The sequence below is a fragment of the Papilio xuthus genome, unplaced genomic scaffold (genome assembly GCF_000836235.2).
Source record: "Papilio xuthus unplaced genomic scaffold, Pxut_1.1 DF825946.1, whole genome shotgun sequence".
NCBI lineage: Eukaryota > Metazoa > Arthropoda > Insecta > Lepidoptera > Papilionidae > Papilio > Papilio xuthus.
This window is the reverse complement of record NW_013532703.1, coordinates 2,494,586-2,521,431: the sequence shown is the minus strand read 5'-3', so window position 1 is coordinate 2,521,431 and position 26,846 is coordinate 2,494,586. Positions and strand designations below refer to the sequence as shown.

Below are 26,846 nucleotides of genomic sequence, written 5' to 3'. Positions count from 1 at the left end.
GAACTCGATAACCATTAAATTAAAAGTCGTAAGCATTACCTTATCTTAAATATATTTCTGTACTGTTTAAATGGTTTAAGTCGTTAAAACGTTATTCGCATTCAGATAACGTATCTCAAAGCTCTACATACTACACGGCAATGAAAAGCTTAGTTTCAAAAAAGCACAAAAGATGACCGGAATGAATGCAGCGAAGCGAAAAGTAACTGTTGGAAAGTAATTTACATGAAGTGGCAAGAGAACTTGGCTCGACTTGCAACGATAGTTCGTTCAGTGTGGCCGCAGTCTCGTAGCGGTCAAGGCTTCGCGGCGAACGCCCGTGCTTCTTTATAAAAAAAATTACTTCAAGAAAAAGCGCGCGCGCTTGTCAAAAAAATCGACGTACATTGAACGTAAAAACATTTTTTCTCAAATTCTTTTATTAATATAACTTTTGCTAATTATCGGTTTTTTAGTACAAATAACTGTTGTCTATGTGTCGGTGGATAATGAGTTCGTTATTGTGAGAATATACATCTTGGACTCTAATATTACAGGTAACTTAATTTATTTATCTAAATTAACAATACTAAATTTTCTAAGTTACCATTAAATAAGTCGTTAATTAAAAAAAATAACACCTGACCGTTTTTTAAAGTTCAAGTTTATGGTTGAAAGAGTTGCCGTTTTTTCCACTTATCAGTGTTCAGCCGAGACGATCGGGAATAACGGCCCTGCAATCATAGGTTGTTGCTCTTCCTACTGCGCCCGCACCACAAACAAAACCAACAAGTTTATATAAAGGAAACTACCTAGATTCTAGACCATTAAGTCCAACCTCCGTCCTAGATTCAATAACACGGAGATTTTAAAACTCAGTATATTACATTGTTTTTAATAAATAGTTTATTTTTCTTCTTTATTGTAACAGTATTAAAATACTGTTTGTTTTTTTTTTGAGAATTAAAAAAATAAAAACAGAAGTGCGATTAGTTCACGTTTTCCGCGCGGCCAGTTGTGTTGTGAGTGAATGTAGGTCAGTGAAATGATCGAAACACGGTCCCGTATGGAATCCGACCCGAGCCGCGGCCGACCGATTTCGGTGTCAAACCGTCGGCCCGCACTTTCATAATTATTATTCTTTTTTTTGCTCAAGCAACACTGCGAAAAAAGTTTCGTCATTATTTAATCAAACATTACGAACATAATTTTTTTTTTTCTTATAAAATTTAAAGAAGTTTTAAGAATGAAATATTGCTAAATTTAATTGCAAGGATAGTAAAGACAAGTTGTATTTTTGACCATAAGTGTTGTAGTTAAGAATGTCTACATTTCAATTGACTTACTTTTGAGATAAGGCCCAGATAAGCAGGTTCCGAGGCGGGGTCATTAACATCGCGTTGCCTGCGTCCCGCTCACCACGAAGGAATTTTTTATCTTCATTATAATGAAGTTGTTAAACAAAAGACTGCACTTTATAAGGGAAACATGTACATCCCTACTAAAAAAAGAATCTTACTAATATTATAAATGCGAATGTTTGGTTGGATAGATGAACTGATGTTTGTTTGAAGGTATCTCCGAAACGGCTGAACGGATCTTGCTAAAATTTGGCATAGATTTAGAACATAGTCAGGAAGAACAGATAGGTTTGTTATTAAGTTTTTATGAACTCCGCGCGGACGGTTTTGCGGGCAACAGCTAGTATTTTATAATTACAAAGAGCACGGTTTTTTATCATTAAACCATATAATGTAATGACTCAGCAGAGCATCTGAGTTATAACAAGTTTCAATACAAAAAAACATAATTACATATGAGTAAATAAATAAGTACATTCTCAAACAAATTGAAAAAAAAACACTCCATTTTCAGTATGTTTTTAATTATTTCTATATGCGTTTTGAGATATCTAAAACAACAGATTAAAGGATACATCAGTCTATATGTGAATATTAAATTAATAAAGTTTAATTTATAATTCAAATAGTTCATTCATTCTTGCAAAAATATTCTCTATAAAGGAGCAAAGATTCTTAACATGTTATTGACCTCCAAAGTTGTCAACTGCCAAATTAATAATATGTATGCGAGATTCGTGCAAACGTGAAGATATTCCGTATTATATTTATATTTTACTAGATATACCAATTAATCTAGCATTAGCATAAAGTTGTAATTAATTCTAGGTTTAACTTAATAAGGGACCTCACCTTTATTAGGAAAAATCTCGACCTTGGAATAAAAAATAGATTATTTAGATGTTTGAAAGCCAATTATAAGAGTAGATGGATAAAAGCTAGTTTATATTGCTGTGAATTTCGCGACCAAACATCTCTACAAGAAGTATTGTCCTTCTTCTCTTTGAGAAAAACAAGGATAGCAAAAATTTTTTTATGGCTTTCGACAATGCAAACTTGCCAGTACGTTATTCGAACCTCTTTGCTCTACATATAATTCTCGTTTGTTCTCATTTTACTTTCATGCAAACACTTTTATACATCATAAATTAAAAGTAACATATATTAAACTTTTGACAATAATAACGGTAAATCAATGAAAGGTAAAAGCAAGATCGTTCGATTTATTTTATTAATTTCATAAAACGCTACTTTTGCATAAATTCAAGATTTATTTTAATTGATAAATGAATCAAAACACGGTAATGAATTTGAGGTAATGAAATGAAAATTTTGTTACCGCTTGGTAATTTTAAGAGATATTTTACGATCGAAAATGAAAACTTGGCGTCGTTTTTGCGAAGGCATCGAATGGCGAAAGCGATGTAATTTATGCTGGCCCAAATTTCATATTAAATTCGTGGCATTTTGTACATCTTTATTCCGTTTATTCTTTAAAGAATCGCTCGTAATTTTTTTTTGTATTCTTCAATTAAATTTTTATATCTAAAGTTAAAACTTAATTTTTTATCGAACTATATGTTAAAATGAGATGAAACAAGTTACGGGACAACCTTACCATACTCAAAAGATATTAATGATAATAAATAAAATTAATGATAATAGGATTACTGGGATACGAAATATATTGGAGATTCCAAATACCCAGATTTATTTTCAATTTGTTGTAAAGACAAATAGTAATTTCGGCGATGCGCGCTGTGTACGAAGCTCTGACATTACATGCTTAGCGACTAAAATCGCCGAGTTTCGAAGATTTACGTTATCTGTTGTACAAAGGCTTTAGACCAAGAATATTAAATCGCGGTGTTCGTAATCTTTCTATCTATATTTTACATTACATGTAAATATGTTTATATTGAACGTCCTTAATCGTATGTAACATATAAACCTTCAAACATTGTATGCAACTTGAATGTTTATTCACATAAAATGAAGGTACTTAGTCCGCATTGCAGCGGCGCTCGTGAAAGTTTACGAGCACTAAAAATAAGTGACATTTTTGCATAATGCATACCGGATAAGGATGAAACTTTCGGTGTAAGTTTACACTTCTCATGTCTCGAAAAAATCATTTATGTTAAATATTTTATTTCTACTATATATTAAGTGAAAACGTGAGACATAAAATGCGCTACGTGAATATCATAAAGATGATAACACAACAAAAAAATCTCCTATTTTAATGAACTAAGTAGTGCAATTTATTCTTTTTCAAAATATTTTTAGAGCGCTAATTTTTTTGACTATAAAAATGTCATGTTTTAAACTCAATAAATTAGGAAAAAAGTCACTGGTGCGTTGATGTCTTTTTCATGGCGATATTAACAGGACATTAAACAGATTACCATAAATTCCTTTCACGTTAGTCATTAATTGCACCGTCGTTCCCTTTTTGTTATATTTTTCTTAGTGTAGACTAGTTCTATTAATCCCCTTAAGGAAAAGGGTTTCCAGGAATTCGTTTAATGAAGGTGCCCGTACTTACCCGTGGTTACGAAAACATGTTCTACACAAGGCTTAAATGTACATATATATATATATATATATATATATATATATTCGGTCAAACTTAACTATGACATTTAAATTTTTCTCTTATTTGTAGGTTTTTATTAATTAGAAAAATTAAACTTTCCAATTTATACATTACATTATGACACGTACGTAATCTAAGATTTTCCAGACAAGTAAAATTTGTGTACAAAAATTAATCGCTATTAAGTACTTCTCCTTACATTACAAAAGTTTATTTTCACTTCTCAATTATAAACGAAATTAAAAAAAAATATTAAGTTAATCTAGTGGTCATTATTCAAACGAGTCAAGAATGAACTCTATCTAAACAAAAGAGTAAAACAAACTCAATGATTTCATTCCAATTATCTGCAAACCGTGAAATCATTCGATCATAAAAAACAATATTCGCGACGAGCAAGTAACTGTTCTATGCTCCAAAATGTTGACTAATTTACACACAATAATGGCTGATGAATATAACGACACGCTTGATACATTATACCTGATATATGTTGATATTTCGATACAGCCTGCTGATATTTTACACTTTTATATAACTGTACTTCTTCATTTGCATTTATAATCACTAGTTGGCGCCCGGGACTACATCCGCACTGAATTATAAAAAAACTCAAAAAGCCTATGTGTTCTATCTTACTATATTCTACGTGTGTGCCAAATTTCATCAAAACCCATTAAGCCGTGCCAGAGATACCTTCAAACAAACATCAATCCATCCAAACATTCGCATTTATAATATTAGTAAGATAGAAAAGGATTGAGTAGAATAATTCTAACATTACTTAAATGAAAACATATATGGATTATATATCATAGTTCTTAGATATACATAAGTATCTTCCGATAAACGTCATTCTTTAAAAATAAAATAATCCATTTTACCCTTTCCAAACATAATAATTCTTACCAAGAAGTAATAATGTTTAAAGATATTTTTCAATAATATTTCATTACAGTAAACACCCGCTGTTTGTATGTTACATGCGAAATTATATTCCCTTGCCATCTTAATATACATAAAAGTTATCACAAGCAATAAAAAAATATTATGAAAATTACGGTTTTTATAAGTATGACAAATGAGCTTATCACCATCTCCGGTCGGCAACGCATCTGCGGTTCCTCTGGTATTGCTGATGAACACCTCGGTGTTCCCGCTACTCGTTTGCCCCCCCCCCCCTTCTGTTATAAAAATAATGTTTATGAAATTTTATCACATGAACGGGTAAACGGTTTTATATCTGATGGTAATATATCAATTCGGAAGCCTTGTAAGGCATCTTAATTGGTACTCTGGTTTGGAGAGAAGCGATGTATTTCCGTTAATACTTGACTTGGGGAATTTCTTTAATTGTAACGTATTGTGTCAGACATTTATTTCTTTAAGTGTATATATCATATGTAAAATCAATTAAAATAAGTGAAAAAAGAAACGTAAATGAACTTAAAGAAACATCAAGTCAGTCAGTTATCAGTGAAGTTTACAGTAATGTAGCGTAGTTTAAAAATTCCTTTTTTAAATCTATGAGTGTAAAATAGATTGACGTTTGGCTTAAAATTGTTTACTTTCGTTATTTATATCATATACCGAATGCGAGAAGCCGGATTATTTGCTAAAAGCTTATGGAATTATATTAATTATTATATTAAAGTTAATTTCGCATTACTATTACAAGTGTAAAATATCTGGAAATAGCAACCATTTTTCAGATCAACGATCATTTTTTTTTCTTTATTTTGATTTATTTAATTTCTTTTTTTCTAATACATTTTATTTATTTGTTTTGTTCTGTTCTGTTATGTTCTGTTTTGTTTTGTTTTATTATTTATTTATAAACAGGACTTCAGCTAACGAACAATGTAATAATTATGTAAATGGAAACTTAAAGCTAATTAGAAGTTGTCACACATGGTAACTGCACAGATGTAATTCATTTGGATCGTTTTATGTTAATTAATCGCTCGCACTAGGTAATGGTTCTCTGTTCTTAACTCGCGGTTAAGTATAATATGTTAAGTTCAGTCTTACGAGGCCCACGCGTGGGCACAATGATGCCTAATTTTTACGTGGACGGAACAATCGACCGTGTGATTTATGTTTGTTATAAAACTCTCTTATACAGATATAAGTGTTTGCCTTTAAAAGAAAACTTTTTCTTTGAGTACCCAAAAAGAGTACATGAGAAAACCTTTGCAACATATTAGTGTATAAAAATACAGTAAACCTTCTCTTAATTGGTATCGACAGTTTGCACAAAATGTGGTTATAGTTCGCCGAATTCCATTACGGAGATATAAAATTTAATTGGGTTTTATTTTATTTATGGGAGGTCTTCGGTGGAATAAACTGAGAGAAAAAAAAAGTTTTTAAATTAAAAACTTCTAGAATACTTTATTACTGTCAGGTATTTTTTATAGAAGTGATTGAACATTGTCGATAAGTAATATAAAAAAACATGTTATAATTGAGTTATCACTATGGAAATATTTTTTGAAAAACATCTCTCATTCTTTGAAAAAAAAAAAACAATTTCCAATCGAGAATACTAACCTATGAACGAGTATGAGAGATCGTGGTTTTTTAATTTGCTTCATTTGCATTGCGTTGATGTGGAGATAATGATATAATTACCATCAATAGAAAGTTCACTACAAATCGAGTGGGTTTCTCCCGTTTAAGTAATATCAACTAACGTTTACGGAAACTCGATTATTACTAAGATAATATCTTTTTGTGACTAATAGCGACTGGTAGGAGATAGAAGAGGCTATCATAATTTCACCGGATATTAAAATAGCAGAGATATATTTTTACTCATAACTTGCGGATTTATGAATAACTGTTCGTCTAAAAAATCGCACATAAGTTACTGTTAACTATATTAACTAAATGACATACTTATTTGTTTCGGGATATATGTAGTGTTAGGAAAAAAATCCGACACAGTGCCGGAGTACTAGCACAACACTAACCTTACCAAAATGTCGACTTTTATGTCCCCTCACTAATCATTCTGACATTTGACTTTGTAATGAAAGCACGCGTCTAAAAGTAGAGTTACAAATACAACATTACTTATGAGAAACAGACTGATTTTGTACAACTATTTTAACTATAATTAATGAAGATTATGCCATACTAAACTACATGTTTACATCGAATTAAATGTACTAGCTACTAAGCACCTCGGTTGCTCTAATTCTAACAAAACTATCTCAGAAAACTTGTACAACCGCATGTAACGTATGCACGAGACAAGAATACAAATTAATGTAATAAACCAATATGTATAGTCTAATCTCATGATACGTGGAACTATGTGTGCTTGACAAAATGGAGCTTTGAGTTGTTCTTTATAAGTAGCCCTTTTACATACCCAGCCACTGTAGTCACTGTAAGATTGTGAACATGGACACTTAATAATCTTACTAGCTATATTGGACGAACTGTCTAAATAATGGTATTGTTAAAACTTTATTATGTATATGGTCGCCATGGCAATCGATTTGACAGTGATATTTTTTTAAATTACGGGTAAATTCGAGTTCTGATCGATTTGTCTATACATTGGTATAATCTTGGGTAAGTGTATACTGGGTTCCTATGTATGTCAGTCGCGCGGACCGTTAGCAGTTCGGCGGCCTGTCGTGGTTAGCGTGTGTGAAAGTCGCGTGGGCGATTTAGATTGAACATCGGTCATTTTCCTATGACCGCGATGTAGACAACATAGTTCGACAATTAAGGCGAGACTAATCGAATTAATTAATAACTTAACTAATCGATATGAATGGAAAAAAGTTAGTAAAATCTTTTTTTATATCGAAATTACTACCTGCAAATTTCGGTATAGTTTTGCACTTTATATATCAATAAGACAAAAAAAAATAAAATAAATAAATGGATAAAAAAATAATAAGAAAGAATGACAAATAGTAGAAAAAGTAATATTGAAATTTTTTAGTTGTAAAGTTGCTTTAAAAAAACTAAACTAAAACAAGCACAAAGTTTTAGTTCAGCCACAAAGCAGACATTGTCTACATTACGATGTAACCGGTTCTTACTTACGTTACATTTAAGTACATTAAGTAAAAACATGTAAAAACACTAAAAGCTTATCTTTGAAAGTCTTACTTAGTGCTTTCACTATGGAACACTCAAAAATTAAGAATTTATTTTTTAAAGCTTCAGTAAGTTACTTTTCGATAAAGATTATGGGACTTAAGATGCGTTTGGTAATAACTTACAACATTGTGGTTTATGTAAATGAAAGAGTAAATAAAATGTAGAATTATTTAATAATCTATATATAAAAGAAAGTCGTGTTAGTTACACTATTTATAACTCAAGAACGGCTTTACCGATATGGCTGAAAATTGATGAGAAGGTAGCTTAGAGCATAGAGACGGACATAGGATACTATTTATTTATTTTTTCTTACTAATATTATAAATGCGAATGTTTAGATGGATGTGATGTGGATGGATGGATGGGTGTTTGAAGATATCTCTAGAACGGCTGAACGGATCTCTATTAAATTTGACATACGTATAGAACATAGTCTGAAAGAACACATAGGCTAAACTAATTAAGTTTTTTTTACATATCTATGCGGACGGAGTCGCGGGCGACAGATAGTATTTTAATAGATTTCTTTGGACAGCAAATATATACTTACTTATCGACTAAAAGCGAAGCCCATATAGAAACATCGTAATTTAATTATCTTCACAAATTGATACTGTTAAAATCTCTTTGTTATTAGAAACTGTTACAAATTCAAACTGGACGTATTGTCGTTTAGAACTTCGTTAACACCTGTATCGATGTGACAAATGAGAAAATGCCTGAAACACTTTCTAAGTGCACTTTTTCTATTTGCACATCAATGTATTGTTCAGACACTTTCGCCTATTGTCATATGTTCATTTGTTACAAGTATAAGTGAAAACATTTCATTAAATGAAATAAATTGAAATTTCTCTACATAACAGTTTATTGAATTAAATACGTAAGGAGAATTTAATATTATAGTATTATGTTCCACTTTAAAAAAAACGACAATGGAGTCTGTTACATCTTCTTAAGTCTTTGTATATTATCACGTTTACACTTATAACCTGCAAAGTTTCATTTCTATATGATATAACAGAGGTTATAATTAACAAACGACAATATTAAAGGTCACATAATTCTTAAGATTGATCCAAAGATTAATTACTTTTTATGGTTAGATGAAATTGATATTTTTTTTTAAATATTAGCAGATTTTTTTGTAAATTTACTAATATTTCTTTTACCATTTCAACTAAGCTCTAGGCTTGTGCTAGGATATGGTTTACGACAATAGTCGAATGGCGGGATTCGAACCACTAACCTCGTGGTCGGAAATCCGTACCCTTAGCCATTAGGCTATTGGCGCTTTTAACTATAAGTAGCTGGATGACCTAGCTTCGCTCGGTATTTCTTTTTTTAAAATTCTGTTTTTTGGAAATTATCTTTAAGCACGAATTACTAATAAAATGATGAAATATGAATAACATTTTTCGATCTTACCGATAGAAAAAGTTAAGTTTATGTTTAAGTTGATTATCGATAAAACACGAATAAAATGACATTTTCTAAAAATGATTCCTAGCTAGATCAATTTATCGCCCCCGAAACCCCCTTATATATAATATAATTGCTGGTTAGAATGTAATATACTTGTAGGTTGTTTAAGAAGCCCATTTATAAAAATGTTACTTAATAATACCATAGATAATCTAAAATCTATAGACTATAACTTAATACTTGTTTGTTCAAGTATTTGTTGCGTTAGTGTGCGGGCGAGATGACTGCTACTGGTCCGCTAGGAAAATGACGAACCGTTAGAGGCGCCGCGTCGCCTGACCTCAATGCACTAACCCTTATTAATTAACAGTTCTCAGTAAATATATGTACAAATCATTTGATGCTCAGACAGATTGAAAGTTAAGCTAATATTTATCTGGTTACACAAAAGACAACACGTACACTACGTAGTGTAGAAGCTATATTTAGAAATTGCTTAAAAATCCAATTGTTACTTAGGATGAGTTTACGATGAAACAAATGAACGAGAAATATAACGTCAATCCTTCTATATATATATAAAAGAAAGTCGTGTTAGTTACACTATTTATAACTCAAGAACGGTTTTACCGATATGGTTAAAAATTAGTGAGGAGGTAGCTTAGAGCCAGGAGACGGACATAGGATACTATTTATTATTATGTTTTTTCGAAATTATGTCTTGAAGAGCTGCTTTTTATTTAATTTACTAATATTATAAATGCGAATGTTTAGATGGATGTGATGTGGATGGATGGATAGGTGTTTGAAGATAATAAGATAACTTAATTAGTGCAGCCTATTTGTTATTTCAAACTATGTTCTATACGTATGCCAAATTTAATCGAGATCCGTTCAGCCGTTCTAGAGACTAGCCGTCGCCAGTTTTTGTGCCAGTGAAAACTTTTTAATAGAAGCAACCGTTCTAATAAACGATCAACCCTCAATGTTATCTTTAATATATAATTGTTACACTCTTTAAATAGCTTTAACTATTACGAGGGGATACATAAATATTATATACAACAAACGAGCAATATTAAAATATTTAGGTCGTAATGTTAACAAATAGCAAGTAGGAAAGGAATCGAATGTTAAACGCCGCGCAAACAGGCCGAGCCGGCTGTGCGAGATTCGTTTAACTGTACAGTCTGGTCACTCGCCACTTCCTGAATTCTAGATAGCTCAGACTTAGACCTAAGCGACAACTATACCAGTTTATAATGTTACTAGTGTGTAAAGGGTAAAAGGTATGATGAAAATTAAATTCTAGGGAAAATTACAACGAAATACTGTCAACCACGAACTTCGACTGCTAGGAATTTAAAAAAAAACTGTCTGAACGCCATTCCAAACTATAATGTATATATATTCCAAATTTCATCAGGATTTCTTTGAACCTTTTTGAGTTACGTGGTAACAAACATAAATCCAATTTTTTGATCATATTAAATAATTCACATTATTAATAAATCACACAGACACACACATACACCCCGTTCGAATACCCAACACATACACGCACATTGGTACACTTAAACATTTATTAATTTTTAACTAATTTAGCTTTTTTTTGATATAATTTCTAGTTACTATTATTTGTTCTCTTTAGATTATTAAATTATTGCTCAACTTTTAAAAATTGTACATACGCAATGTAACTTATAGGAAGTCATTGGCTCCTTTAATACAGGTAGACCTAGTAAAGGTGTATAATAAAACCTTATTATTATAAAATATACATTTATTTATCATATTTCTAATAAAATATCCAAAATAATACATTTCATATCCAAAAAAAAAATATATATATTATACAAAGCATATTATATTAAAAATAGAACACTCAAACAACCAGTGGTCAGGGCTGCAGAGACAGGAACCTTCTTACGATGCGCGCGGTTTCTAGGATAACTGCCTTTTGTATCGGGCCCTTAATCCAACTGTGTAGCGAGTGTGTTATTATAATTACTATTGTTATTATTAATTCAAGTTTGATTTTACGTCAGGTGTAGGTTAAAAACTTTGTAATTGAATTTAATATAAAAGATATACAATTTTACATTGACAAGACTGCTAGTTGTATTGATCAATGAAGCTTTACGTAGTAATTCAATACAAGTACGGAAATACAGTGTACATATCTTGTTGTGGTATGTTGAGTACTTGAATGATAACTTAGATTTACAATGTTTATAATGCTTAAGCAATTGAATAGGGCTGTCTCATAATACACACATACACTTAGCTGTCGCCAGCGACTCTGTCCGCGCGGAATTAAAAAAAAACTTAATGAGTAACCCATGTGGTCTTCCAGACTATGTTATACATCTGTACCAAATTTCATCAAGATCCGTTTAGCCGTTCCGGAGATACCTTCAAACAAATATTCATCTATCCGTCCATTCAAACATTCGTGTTTATAACATTAGTAAGATGTAATTTACAGTATTAACTAAAAATAAATATTTTTTTTTGTTACAGATAATTCTCCAGTCTACAAAACAATGCAACATTCATAGCATTGGGATAATCTGCAAGCATACACATTCAAAATGGGCCCACCTCTGAACACGTGGCCTTACAGCCATCCCAGAATCAAAAGAGAACAGAACAATGAAGAAGACAGTAAAGTGCTACCCAGTGACAGTTATATTTACGCGAAATGTTCAATATTAAGCATTGTTAACAATTTTCGTGTGATATGTTTAAATTTTACAGTTGCTTTAATATTTTTTCAAGTGTTTTTAAATTTGAACTCTGTTGCCGCGGGTCCGGTGATACTTAATTTGGATTATTTACAAGGTAACTTTTTATATTATTTTTCTTTCATTTAAACGTACATATTTAATTAATGATTCAGCGCATTTTCGATAATTAGATAATAAAATGAATTAATTTATTTCGTTTTATTTCTTCGAAAAACAATATTATGATGACTCACACCTCTCTTCTGTTTAAGTCTTGTGTTACATAAAACAATACGACATCTCTCTGTGACCAGCTTTCTCGCATTTAAAAGCTTAGTCATATATTTCTACATCTTTTTGTGAACTTTTATTAACGCCTCAGGGGATCCAAGGACTGGCGCGCATTTCGGACAAAGGTTGAGCCTGGTTATCCAACGGGGAAATGCCACCAGCCTGTTGGGAACCCTACCGTTCGAGCGCAGCGATTTGGGGTCGATTTTTATATTATTTAGTTTGGTTTAGTTTTAGTATATGGTTTATTTAATATAGTATTTATTAATTCATTTATTTTGTAACGGTTAGTTATTTATTATAGTAAGTTTATACTTTTATTAACAATCATTTATCATCACAAAAAAACAGATTTTCTAAGGAAAAGAATTCATAGCTTAGTTTAATGCGTGAAGAGATAATTTTAAGAATCAATTAACAAATTAAAAAAAACCTTCGATAAAAATTGTCGAAAGAAGAGACGCTCATTGACTAGATATTAAATAGTTGACTTAAATATGCAAATGGTGTAGAAAGGGGAAGCGTGAAATATTTTGTAACACCTTGACACACTGACAAAACACTTTACATTGTGACAATGGAGTCTGCTACCGTAAACAGAGAAAGGTGATTAGTGATGCCTTGTAAAGGCTTTACTACTTAACAACACGACAAAACAATCAACGCAGAAAGTGAAACCTTTTAAAAAAATAACACATTCAATATTATTTTCAAATAATTTATGATGAAAAATATTTCCTAACAGATTACTTAGTTGTAGCCAGTTAAGATTTGTTGAAAAATAGGTCAGGCAACTTAAGTTACCTGACCAAGGAAACGACGGACGCGTAACGGATAACACGACGCAAGTATCGCGTAGCGCGCGCTCCGTATATCCAAAGTTGGATCGGCGACGCGGATCTTCTATTCGTTCAGCAAAGGCATAGGGACTACACAGCTAACGCGCTAAGCTAAATTTAATTCATAGTATATTTTACCCAACAGGCATTCCAAATAGCCTGTATAAATACGCCCCACATTTCAATCTATCTGTAAAGTCAAAGCACTTGTACTCGTGGCAGGTACATGCATAAAATTTCGTAGAAATTGTCTGCGTGCTTTGGCCACACTTTCACTTCCTTTCTTATTTGTTAAAGGACTCATGTAGGTCGCGTGTGTCACCGGCCAAAGATCTCTAAGTGATATTCCCACGCACCGCACCTTACACATCGACTTGCTATAATTACAGACGTGTTAATTCAATTAGAAACATGTGAATAATGACATAATATAATGATTTTTTTGAAGCTAGCGATGCTATTAATAACGGGAATTTCCGTTACCAAGCCATAATTTAAAGTTTACTCCTTTTTATTAGACAAACCAAAGCTGTACACCACCAACATTCAGCAGTGAAAATCCACGTTAGGAAAATAATGCAAGATGAATAGAAAATCGCCATGGTATTAGCATTGCTACTAGGATGTTTATAAGAAAACGCAACTCAATGTGTTTTTTTTTTTCAAACTAATAACAAATACATTTTTTATATTTAAATCCAAGACTGACGTGGCAACGACACTATGTCAGGAGTTTTTTTTTATAACAAGTTTCCCGTTGGGCTGATCGACCCACCGATTGTTCAGTCCAAGGGGAAAAAAATCCCATTGGGCTGATTCACAACAGAAACACTCACTACGTTTCACGCGAAGAAGTTTTTTTTCATTAGATATACAAGCTGTATTTTTTTCAAATAAATTCAATCTATATTTTGCGACTTGGTTATTTAAATTGGGTGCGGTCAATGCACCTCATACCAAAGATCGAATCTACTTTTTATGACTTTTTAATTACGTCATTACATTGTAAGGATGTATACGATACGATTGTGTTATGTCACGGCAGATAGGCGTTTCAGTGATAATATGTAGGCACGAAATGGATTCCGGATAAATATATTTACTTGTTAACTTTATCATTTTTTTCCTACTGAACTAAAACGAAGGGAACTTCTGGGGATTCAATTTGTAGTCGTGGCTTAGCTCATAAATGTCCTCATTGGTACCTACCCAAGTTAAGGGAGACTAAGCCATAGTCAACCGTGCAGGTTGACTTCACACATATATTTGAATTTCTTCGCCAATATATGTAGGTTTAACCACGAAGTTATCCTTCCAAAATATACATATGACATTCGAATATCTAAATCCAAATTGATAAATGACGGGGTTCGATCTTAGACGTACATATATTGATTTCTGTCTAATCCAGTGTAGCGTTAAGTACTGCACTGACTAGAAATTAATTTTCTTAAATTAATCAAATAAAGGCTTACCTAACATAGCTTCCGATTTGGATCCGACAGAGCGCCTTCCTCCTTCCAGGGTGGCTACAGTGAAATTATCCCAGTCCTCACGCATTAAGATTGACCTGGAAAAATCCAACGTATACACTAAAAATATGCTGCAAAACATAGTAAGATGTATATATGCTTTGAAATATTGCCATGATTCTTATGAGTATATCTCACATCACGTACTTTGTTAGACTTAATGTCATCTTATCTCTAAAACCGTGAGTAAAATGTTAGTTTAAATAGTACAATGACCTTTCCTTAAGATCCCTTGATAACATTTTTCTAAAACTATACTTGCTTATAGTTCATTTGACTTTGATACTTTTAATATCATGGACAGAAGAATACAAGTATTTACAATTAAAAGATGGAGTTTTAAGACCATACAAATTAAGATAATTCGCAATTAGGTATTTTTATTTTTTACTATTATACAATTACATGATAACTGAACTCTAAAATTGATTGGTTTGAATAATCTTACGTAGTGATAAATAACGAACAAGACTAAAACATTTTGAAACTCTCTACTATTTTCATTATTTTAAATTGTCTTTGTTTGAAAGGATCAAGATGATTGACCTTAGTTTTTGCGATGTTGAATGTACTATACGCTAATACGTTTAAGGAAAAGATTGGAATCTTTTTAATTACGCATTCATTACATTGTACTTGAATAAAGTTATTTTTTTTATGTATATAATTTTTTAATCTGTTTCACTACATTTTTGTTCATTGTAATCAGTCTGTCTATTGTTTATTTTATATACTAGTGGCTATATTCTTGAACATTCTATCTATTATGACCAGCAGGAATAATAAAAACTATCTTACCTTATCTAATGCGAAATTTTAGATGGATTAATGGATTATTTGAAGGTATCTTTTCGTGTGTATGTTTGAAAGTGATATTAAACTCATAGAAATGATACGAAACATTTCAATCGTACTCGACTGTCTTTTATTTGTCATGTAAATTAAATTATATCGAATTAATCTTGTTAAGTTTTACATTTTTATAAACTATTTAAAATAATTGTCCTAAAACTTTTTCTATCAAAGTGCTCAAAAGTGGGTTAAGATGCCAAAATGTTGACGTTGTCACTACAGATCAAGTTAACGGTACAACAATACGAGTCCAAAGAAATATATTCTAGCGATCTCAACATATGATCAAGACTAAGTTCGTTTTTTCATCGAAAAGAGGTCATGGTATAAATAGTCTTTATTTGTATTATATATCTATGATAAATATGTAACATTCAACGTATGTCATGTCAGGAACGAGGAAGATTTTATAAAACATGCGTTTACTTTTTATAAAGTTATGGAATTCATTAAAAATAATTGAGGATAAGAATGAAAAAAATATTTTTACCTATAATGACATAATTACCAATTATTACACATGTGTCGTAAATGTACTTAATTTAACTTAACTCAGTCGTTATGCGTTGAAGTCTTTTATATAGAAAGTTCACAATAACTAAATAATTGTTATTGGTAAAATAAATATATTTAAATTTAGATACAGGCCTAAGCAAAATAGACGCAAAAATAATCCTTTCAACTCAAATAAATTCAATCTGTAAAATCACAACTATAACGAATCATTGGCATCTAGTGTTCGGTTTACGAAACACTTATTAAGTAAGGCTTTAAAGAAGGCAATATAATTTTTATTACTGCCGATAGATGGCGGTTAACATAAGTAATAATTGAACAGATATTAAAATAATAATAAAAACTAACTGTACCTAATTCCTTAACATCATACTTCTATTCATTTAGCCCTTTTTATAAACACCGTAAAAAGTTCATAGTCTGTTTAGATATTATTTAAAAACGCATTGTATTTATATTAAATTTAATGTAATTTAATTTTGTTTCAGGTCCAGTGCCACTAGCTAGAAATATAAGACACTTGCCATGCATATCAAGAAGATCGGCGCAAGAAGGTTTATGCATGTTTGCCATAGATTGCCTTAAAGCAAACGGTACTCACCTAGGAACCTGTATTGACCGTTTCTATTTCGGTTCATGTTGCCAAATGCCCGATAAAAGTATAGTTCCACAAATAGTTGAAAGTATCGATGATAATTCAATTGACAGTGCAAACTTCGTTCACCCACAATTGGAAATTCATGGTATAAGCAACAAAGTAACTAGTGTAGCGACAAAGAAACCATCTACAGAAAAGGTTATTGAATTTACAACAGAGTCTCGTGTAACAGAAAGTTCACAAGATAGAACAGATCCTGATGTATTGGAAACCAAATCCGATGAAATAACAACTCTCGATAACAAAATCGAAAATGAGGATAATAAATTACTTACAACATCCGTAGATATAGCTCAAAAACAAACTACAAAGGTTATACCAACTGCTATCCCAATTACAGAAGCACCAATAAAACTTTCCACTTTCCAAACAGTATCTAGTAATATTGTGAATTTGGAAACAGACAAAGTGAAAAATGATGAAATTGAAAGTACTACGGTAACACCACATACTACTACTAAAGCAACTGTAACAACTACTAAGGGGAGCACTAAACCCATACCATCTAGGAAACCGATAAAACCTCCATTCAAGCCGAGACCTACGATTCGACCATTAACTAATTTCACAAGACCACAATTTAGTCCAAGTAGTAAACCAAGACCAACAAAACCTATATCAGTATATAATGCAACAAGAAAACCTCCATATAAAACCCCACCAAAAAGGCACTCTACCAAAAAACCTTTACCTTCGCCACCAAGATTAAATATTACAATAATTCCTCAATCATCTAGCGTAAGGCCGCTCTTTACAAGACCTTCATCGCCTATCATCACCATCATTAATTCTACTAACTCTAAAACAGAAGACGTTCCAACAACTACCACTACAACTACTATGACCACTACGACAACTACTACTACAACTTTAAGCCCTACAACATTAACTACAACCACAACATTAGCACCAACGGAACGTCTAACTGAAGCACCTGAGACAACAATTTATGTTTCACCAACTACTGAAATTATCACAGAAAAACCTACAACTCAGCCTGTAGTTGTGTCTGAAGTAACCCAGGAAAGTTTACCGCTGGAACAAGATAAAGAAGAAGCAGTAACCGTAGAACCAACAACTGAAAAAGAATTTAATCCAATAACTGAAACTACTTTATCGACAACAGCATCCAATTCTTTGTCATCAACTGAATTCCCTCCATTCGTTACCTGGTCCAGTAATGTCGATACTGCAACAAAAGCACCAGATGTAACGACTACGTCCACGGATGGTATGTAATTTCTTTCATATTAATTTTTTGTACACAACACATTACAACGTGGACAAAAGTATTCCCTTCATAAAAAAACAACTTCATAGAAAAAATTGAATATGTTCGAGTAACTGTTTACTTATTTCCTAATAAGTCTTAAAGCTTTTAGTTGTCTAGAATTCTTCACCACTTATAATAATGATTTCTCGCATCATTATATACACTGACTCATCATAAGACATTATATGATTCACCGGTAGTCCATTCATGACCTCCATTTTAAATCTCAAAAGCTTGTTAAGTATCTGCAATATTATTTACTAGTTTTTTTATTCGGTGGCAGAAAGATACCGCTAGATAACCACTAAAGTCGACAGACTCCGAATATTTTAATGATAAACAAACTTCTCCATTTCACAAGATATAATATTTACATAACGTTAAAAGCTTCATCTAATTAATTGCTATTGCCGGGTCATAAAGTTTAAGATAAACATATGACGGCATAACAAGTTTGCGAATTGTAATTTTTTTTTTGAACTTGGCTTATCCGTAAGATTCTTGTAATGTAAGCTGAGAGGAACTCTCTCTGTTAAATTACATGTAATGGTATTTTCCTTGTATTAATACGGTCTTGTATTTCCAAATGCTCGTGTTTTACTTCTCAATAATTTTATCATACCTTAGATATCTAAATTAGATGCAATATCCTATAGAAAATAGCAATAATAGTACGTTATACTTTTAATCGTAGTTATAAGTAACTAAAGTATACTAACACTGCGTGTTTCATGGATAAATGAATAACGTGAAACGATAACCGACTCACGTATCGAGGTCGCGCATGACCCCAGTAAGGTCAGTCCCGCAGTCGCTCTGCCCCAGTGAAATTGTCCGACTCACTTTCTTTACTGTTGCCAACAGATCACGACTATTGGCTTTTGTTATTTTTTTAAATCGTTGTAAATGTAACGATGTTTTGATGGAATTAATCGGGATAGAATTTATTATTAATCACGATTAAGAACATAATCAGTTTGGATTTTATAAATAAAATGTCGACGTAATTGAGACGAAAAAGTAAAAATTACTATCAAAGCATCTAAATAATAAATACATCTTGTCAATATTCCTTAATGTTCATCTCAATAACCTAAATTGTTTATGGCGTATTCAATGTCACCTTGGGTCATTGAACTTTATGGTAAACAAATTTTTAAAAAAACGCATATAAAAACTTGGACTAACAAGCACATTGGAGACACAGTTATAAAAATCAACTTTATCTCGAACGAACATGGTATAAAAAGCCTTATCAAAAATAATGTTTTTGTTACTTTAATTTTTCATTTGAATATATTGTCCGCGATATATTTGGACATGTAGTATTACAATTTGAATCGTTCATTAGTACACGATAAAACCTTTTTGTATGATACCGATGTTTAAAAGCTGCATACAAAAATAATTTTGAATACGTGTTATACGTATCAAATATAAATGAAATACGTTATTTAACTCTTTGAGTAAACCTTTAATTATCACATAAAATATATGTACATATTAATCAAACACTTACCGCGGGTTCCTAAGATCGAAATCAATGTATAAAACATATTGTCATCTCTGTTTTATCAAAGATTATGACAGGGATGAAGATGTTTTATACAGAGTTTTTGATCTCACAAACCAACGGTAGTAGTAGTAGAAGAAATCAATAGATCATCATATGAGTAGCTGATTCATTGGTACTTTACCAAATCTTAAGATAACGGTTTGCGTTCATCAACACCACTTGAAGTGTAGACACACTATGATTTTTTAAATAATAGTAAAAAAAACAATTTCAAGATCAAGTTTCAAAAGTAGTATTAAACTCGACAACCCAGTAACCGAACTTGACCCGAGCATTTAGTGGTCCAATAATTTTTCAACTCGTGCCAATTCTCGGCTGACATTGCAACTCGAAAGAACATATTTGTATTACACATTAACATATTCCATTTATGTACATACTGCTACATGTAAATAATAAAAAACATCTAGTTTACAAACTGTTCTCTTTAAATACATAATTGAATATTTAACCAATTTAAAAACAATTACTGGTATACAAATATTTCGTTAAAATAAATTTACTTACTTTTCAGAAGTATGGTCACCAATTACTCCACCCGAAGGCTGGGTTTTGATATCAACTTTGGAACCGAAACCTGATACACCAGTCGTTAGTTCTACAACAACCACTTCTACTACTCCAATAACAACTACAACTACTACCACAACAACTCCTACCACAACCACCACGACTTCTACCACCACTACGACACCTACTACCACTACAACTTCCTCCACAACCACATCACCTATTACTACTACGACGACGCCCGCCACAACTACAACGCCTACTACAACAACAACAACAACCACAACTGAAGCACCGACAACAATTGTAGAAACATCACCAACTCAACTTTCATCAGAAGCAACACCGCCTATAGCTGTCACAACAACAGAGAAATCAACATCTTACATACCACCAACTTCTTCATTACCGTCAACAACACAAACTGCCATTCCAACAACCACAAGCTTACCGACTTCAGAATCACCACCAACATCTGTGTTGACCGAAGCACCTTTACTGGAATTCACGGTTAATGTAACTTTGTCGCCGACTATGCCGACATCAACGCCGAGTTTGACGTCAGAAAATGTTACAACAGTCTCAAACTTTAATATCACTGACACAACTACACTTGGAGTATATGAAAATGGTAAGAAAGTATGATATTTTTTAATATTTACTATTACTATATTACGGTTTATTCATTTTATTGATAATACATCGACCTAATTCACTTATATTGTTAAAACCAATAACTAATACTTCTTTTGTTGTTGACCGTTTTATATTACCTTGTTTATTATCTTATATATGTACTGAGAATATACATAGCAATTTTAAATATTTTTTTATTGTGATTTCAGAAACAACAACAATATATCCAAATGCATCATCACAGACTACAATTAGTCCTGAAACTATCAATATGTCTGATTATAAAGACGGTAAGATTTTATACTATTTTTTTCTTAAATTATTCACTAAATTATAAAAAATTAAAATCAGTAGTGAACGTATTAATTGTTTGCACGTGGAAATGTTGCTCGTTTATTACAATTGTTATTACGTCAAAAGCAATTTTCTGTAGGGTCACAGCATCCTTGAGTACGTTGATTTCCGTGTACCGTCAAACGCATATAAAATTATAAATATTTAGCAAACAATAACAAAAAGAATATTATTAAAAGGCAAAATATTCATGTTAAGTTGCTACTAATTATTTATCAAGGATCTTGAAAATGGAGTAAACTGAATTTGGAATAAATTGGTACGATATTTCGGGGTGCCCTAAGTCAATATGACGCATCGCTTGCCAGGTCAAAGAACCACCGAGCCTGCACAACTCCAGGCTGCCGAGCGTATCAACAACCACAAAAAATAAAATCAACTCTGTTCAGAAATTTTAAACAAAGAGTTGTCAGTTCGCGCGCGTTGTGGCCGGACGCCATTGCCAAGGCAAACGCAAGGACGTAGTGCATTATTGAGTGCATAGTTGATAACAATTTAAATAAGTGAACTCAAAAATGACTAGCAAAAATGTAATAAAATTTAAATTCTTGTTCATAAATGTAAATAAGTTAAGCCGTACAATTGAAATATAAATAACTTACCTAATGTCTAACAAAAACGCCGTGAACAAGTGACGTTCACCATTTTCTAAATGGCGCCAAAACTATAACTTTTTAATTTAGTGCAATTAGGCAAAAGCGTTCATATGCGTTAGGTCAATTTTTTTTTATTCGAACGTAATTTATTCGGGACAAAAGCGACTGTTTACTTTAACTAAATTAGGCAAAAACGCATATGCGTTTGAATGTTTTTATTCGGACGATTTTTATCGCTGTGATTGAAAAATGATAATAAACTCTACGTTGGTGATGCTGGCAGTGTGCGGTCGGCGACTTTGGCCACAGGGGCGTATCGTCGGTGGCACCAAGTCTAGCTTCGGCCAGTGGCCGTGGCAGATCTCACTGCGTCAGTACAGGACCTCTACATACCTCCACAAGTGCGGTGCTGCACTCTTGAATGAAAATTGGGCCATCACAGCCGCGCATTGCGTTGAACAGTGAGTATGGATAACATCAACACTATTATAATATATTAACACGTTTTATTATTGTGTTTTATTGAATAAATATTTGTTATAGGTATTTTAACTTTTTAAAATAAGTTGAACTAGAACAAAGCGACGGCTCACAGTAGTAATAGAATGACAGGTTCCACATCTACGCGCCTTGCACATTCAGAAATTACATATTGATATCTATACACTGAAGTCGATTATCGTATCATATCGAGGCGTTTTATTCCTAAAAAAAACTAACGGTGCGCTTAAAACAGGCAGTAAAGTCTATAAAATTCTAGTGTGTCGTTGCTTAGTGAAAAAAAAAACTAACTTAATGACATGACCCCGTGAATTTGAACATAATTATATATTTAACCAGTTATGAACAATCGCAAGTTATATCTCAGTCACATTCCATTGATAACGTCTAGTTAGTAACATTGAAATTATTTAGAGAAGCGAGACTGAATATTAGAAAAAAATTTAGATGAGATAAAAACGTCATTGTCTGCTTGAGGAAATCAACAACATAAATGATAAAGTAATTATGTATTCGAGTTGATAAATGTGGAGAATATTCAACACTCGGATTACCGACTGATGTGCTGTATTAACTATAAATATTGAATTGAAATGTTCCAAATTGAATTTTCAAATTTAGTATAATTTTCTCTTTACAATAATAAACACATATCAAGAAGGACTCGCTAAACAGTTGGATTAAGGGCCGGGCAAAAGGCAGTTATCCTAGAAACCGCACGCATCGTGCGAAGGATCCTGTCTCTGCAGCCCTGACCACTGGTTGTTTGAGTCATGGGATTCCGCAGCCGGTGGTGTTCTATTTTTAATAAAATATGTCTTGTATATATTTTTTTTGATATGAAATGTACTATATTAAAAATATGATAAATAAATGAATACGAAATAATAACACAATAAAAAGTAAGGTTAATTTGACACGCCTCTTCCATCCTAGTGCACGTTTCTTCACTAAAACTACACTTACTAATAACTCTTACAGTTGGTTTCTGAGACCAAAATCTCTATATAAAATATATTGTCATCCCTGTCATTATCTTTGACGAAACAGATATAACAATATGTTTTAAATGGAGATTTTAGTCTCAAAAAACCACGGTTGGTCCACATTGGTCCAACATGATTTCGCAACTTTTAAATCTCTATCTAATGACACGAATCAGTATAGTTTAGATAAGTTTAGCTTTATCTTAGCTCTTTCAATGAGACCAACGCTGTCATTTGTTATTTGCGGATAACCTCAAGTGTAATAACTTTTAAAGAGCTATTGCATCGTATTGTACAATGTATTTTATATCTCGACACTTACTGGCTGTTGCGCAAACTGCATTTGCTTTTTTTTTGAATAGCAGTTATTAATGATGTAAGAGAGTATGTTCCGTTTAAAATAAGATTGTGCAACCAGCACCTTATGTGACGTCATAGCTCGAATAAGAAAAAGTTGAAATCAATAAAACAGATTATTTTAAAGCATTTATTTTTAAGAATATATATCAGTTGAAGCTGATAAAAATTCGGCGATCCTAAGAGGTCAATGTCGTTATATGCAAATAAAATAACATTACTTACTTGCATTTCACGTGCACGCGATGTGACTTGAACTGAGGGTATTTTTTTTTTACGTCAAAGTAAAAGATTACGATATTTAAATAAATACGATAAATATAAATTTAAAACATTAAAAAGATGACAGTTTTAATACTTAAAATAAGTATAAGAATTGTTTGCTCAATAAAACTCAAATTACAAATTTATAAATATTCTCCGTAGTTATAAATTTTGTGGAAATTAGATTGTGCATAGCTTACTTTAATCGTTCTTTAAACGACTCTAGGTTTAGCAGTTAAACTCTTTTAATTTAAAGTGATTTTACCACAAACATTTACATTTTTAGCCTTACATGAAAGTATTTCTCCTCAGTGTACCACCATCAGAGCTGCTCGTGCGACTAGGGGAGCATGACTTAGCGACAGAGGACGAGCCGTACGGATTCGCGGAGCGCCGCGTACAGATCGTGGCTAGCCATCCGCACTTCGACCGAAATACATTTGAATACGATCTTGCGTTGTTAAGGTGAGTTATTTGTTTAAAACCAATTAAGGATATGCTAGACGGGTGGTGCGGGACACTCCACTATCCCGTGTGGCATCTCTCTTAAAATTGTGGCATATTTTGATAACTTTGAACAAAAAACTAAGAATAATAGTGAAATGTATAGAAACTGTTTAAAAGGAATTAAAATACAGATACTTGGTGTTATTATTTTGCAACGGACTCATAGCTCTAAAAATACTGTACATAATACAATGAACGTGTACTATTCCATTTACGCTACTTTTTTATTTGTGTAGTTTTTATAAATAAAGGTCAAGTTTAATGACGAGTGACTAAAGAAACACGCTCTAGTGACTATCGATGGCATGTAAGAATTAAGGTCAATTTAAACGGTTAGCGTACCGGAAAAAAATGTTTAGCTCACTTTTGGTTAGTAGATCACTATTGACATTTCTAACATACTACGTGTAAATTTTTGAATGGATTTTCGTACTAGTGTGTAACGAAAATAATTAGACGTATCTCGATAATATTAGACTCAAAAGATATGGTGCGTTTTCATGTTTTTTTAATAGAAGTTTAAGAAAAACGTTAAAAAGAATTATTCACGATGTCTTATTATTAAATACTATGTTCAACAGGGGCGATTTTTGGTAATGAATAATGGCGATGTATTTTTGTTTTAGGTTCTACGAGCCAGTGACATTCCAGCCGAATATCTTGCCAGTGTGTGTGCCTGACAACGACGATGACTACGTTGGCAAGACTGCTTACGTCACTGGCTGGGGAAGACTCTATGACGGTCAGTGTACTTGCAAAGTTATGCTCCCCTAATACCTCGTTGTACTTACATATGAAATTAATAATTTGTTGTTGAGTACTTGTAGTAATTAATGTTAACTGACCGACGCAATGGAAAACAGATTGTTAGTGTCAATAGTTAGTATAACTAAAATCTTAATATTATAAATTCCAATGTTTAGATGGACTTTAGTTAGAATGGATATTCAGAACGACTGAATGTATCTCGTTGAACATAATCCGGAAGAACACTTAGCCTACTAATTAAGTTTTTTTCATTCAGCGCGGACAGAGTCGCAGACAACACCTATTTATTAATAATTATAATGGCTTGGGCAAGCGGTAATTCAAGGAAATTCTTAAGTCTCTGTCGCACCGGACTTAGTAATTAATTATTTGTATGTTTGTAAATCATAATATTTAACTGAACTACGAATTAATGTGTTTTGCTTATCAGAGGGTCCCCTGCCGACTGTACTACAAGAAGTGCAAGTGCCAGTGATAAACAACTCTGCGTGCGAGGCGATGTACCAGGCGGCCGGGTACACGGAGCACATACCTAACATCTTCATATGCGCCGGCTGGAAGTCGGGCGGAGCTGACAGTTGCGAAGGTTAGATTGCATTATCAATATAATATTGTTATTCGTTTCAAATAAGATTGTCCGAGTTAACAACCTCTGTCTGAAAAGTCTGTTCAAATAATCTCTTCCTTCATTTTTGCTTAATTTTTTTAAATTGGAGGGTAAAATTAATCGATATTTGCGTTGTTTGATAACAAAAAAATACAATTTTTAAAATTTGCCTGTCCGCAAGGTCCCGAAAAAAGGGTACCTAAAATATAGCGGTGTATATCAACTACCTTCCGTTCAACTCCCGTCCAATCGGTTCGCAAGGTAAAAAGGTTATTATATAATATATTTTGTCTACCTTTAACACAGGTGACAGCGGGGGTCCGATGGTGGTGCAGCGCGAGCGGGACGCGCGCTTCGTGCTGGGAGGCGTCATCTCGTGGGGCATCGGCTGCGCGGAACCAAACCAGCCCGGCGTGTACACGCGCATCTCCGCCTTTCGAGACTGGATAAACCAGATATTGCAGTTTTAGTCCGGTTCCTCTTCATGTTGCTTCTTGTTTTGAACACGTAAAAGCAACAATCCACAAAATGCGTTGCACTACTGCTATTTACAACTTTTTAGTTTGATTGTATAATTGATTCCGTGTATGGCAACTCTTACGGTAGTTACAGAATATTTCTTTCTACATACACACTTGCATACTAAGAGCGTAATATTGGAAATAAAGCATTTATGAAAACATACCTCTTAGTAAATTTTCAAACTTATGTCAATCAACTTTGCTATTATTCCAGTTTTATGCTCAAATAATAATCACAGTTAGAAACTTTTCTTACAATCTTAAGCATAGGGTAAATCTAATGTAATTGAATAATTGCTCATAAAACAAATACAAATAGAAAACCATATTTAAAACATTTTGAATGTCAATAAGGAGTTTATGTTTAAGCAAATTGCGTTTTTAATATGGAAATGCTGTTAGCCAACATTTGAAAATTAAGTCAAATTAAAGTTTTACTAAATAAAAAAAAATAAAAAACAATTGATTTTGAATTGTAAAT

The 26,846-nt window shown here is 32.4% G+C and overlaps 1 protein-coding gene across 1 annotated transcript; it reads left to right on the top strand.

Annotated features, from left to right (window-relative positions):
* Positions 1 to 285: 285 nt before the first annotated feature.
* Positions 286 to 26,744, top strand: Np (serine protease notopleural). The gene is made up of 10 exons (XM_013322041.1): positions 286 to 536; positions 12,016 to 12,336; positions 16,740 to 18,140; positions 20,273 to 20,899; positions 21,114 to 21,194; positions 22,138 to 22,315; positions 24,275 to 24,427; positions 25,096 to 25,211; positions 25,668 to 25,823; positions 26,151 to 26,744. The coding sequence occupies exons 2-10, from the start codon at positions 12,087 to 12,089 to the stop codon at positions 26,312 to 26,314; spliced, it is 3,126 nt and encodes a 1,041-aa protein (XP_013177495.1). The 5' UTR covers positions 286 to 536; positions 12,016 to 12,086; the 3' UTR covers positions 26,315 to 26,744.
* The last annotated feature ends 102 nt before the right edge of the window (positions 26,745 to 26,846 follow it).

What these genes read in the sequence shown, in the direction of transcription:
- Np (XM_013322041.1), top strand. Translation starts at nt 12,087, where the DNA reads ATGGGCCCACCTCTGAACACGTGGCCTTACAGCCATCCCAGAATCAAA. An exon ending in TAATTTGGATTATTTACAAG is followed by an intron (nt 12,337 to 16,739) that starts GTAACTTTTTAT and finishes ATTTTGTTTCAG; the next exon opens with GTCCAGTGCCACTAGCTAGA. An exon ending in TATGTCTGATTATAAAGACG is followed by an intron (nt 21,195 to 22,137) that starts GTAAGATTTTAT and finishes TGATGCTGGCAG; the next exon opens with TGTGCGGTCGGCGACTTTGG.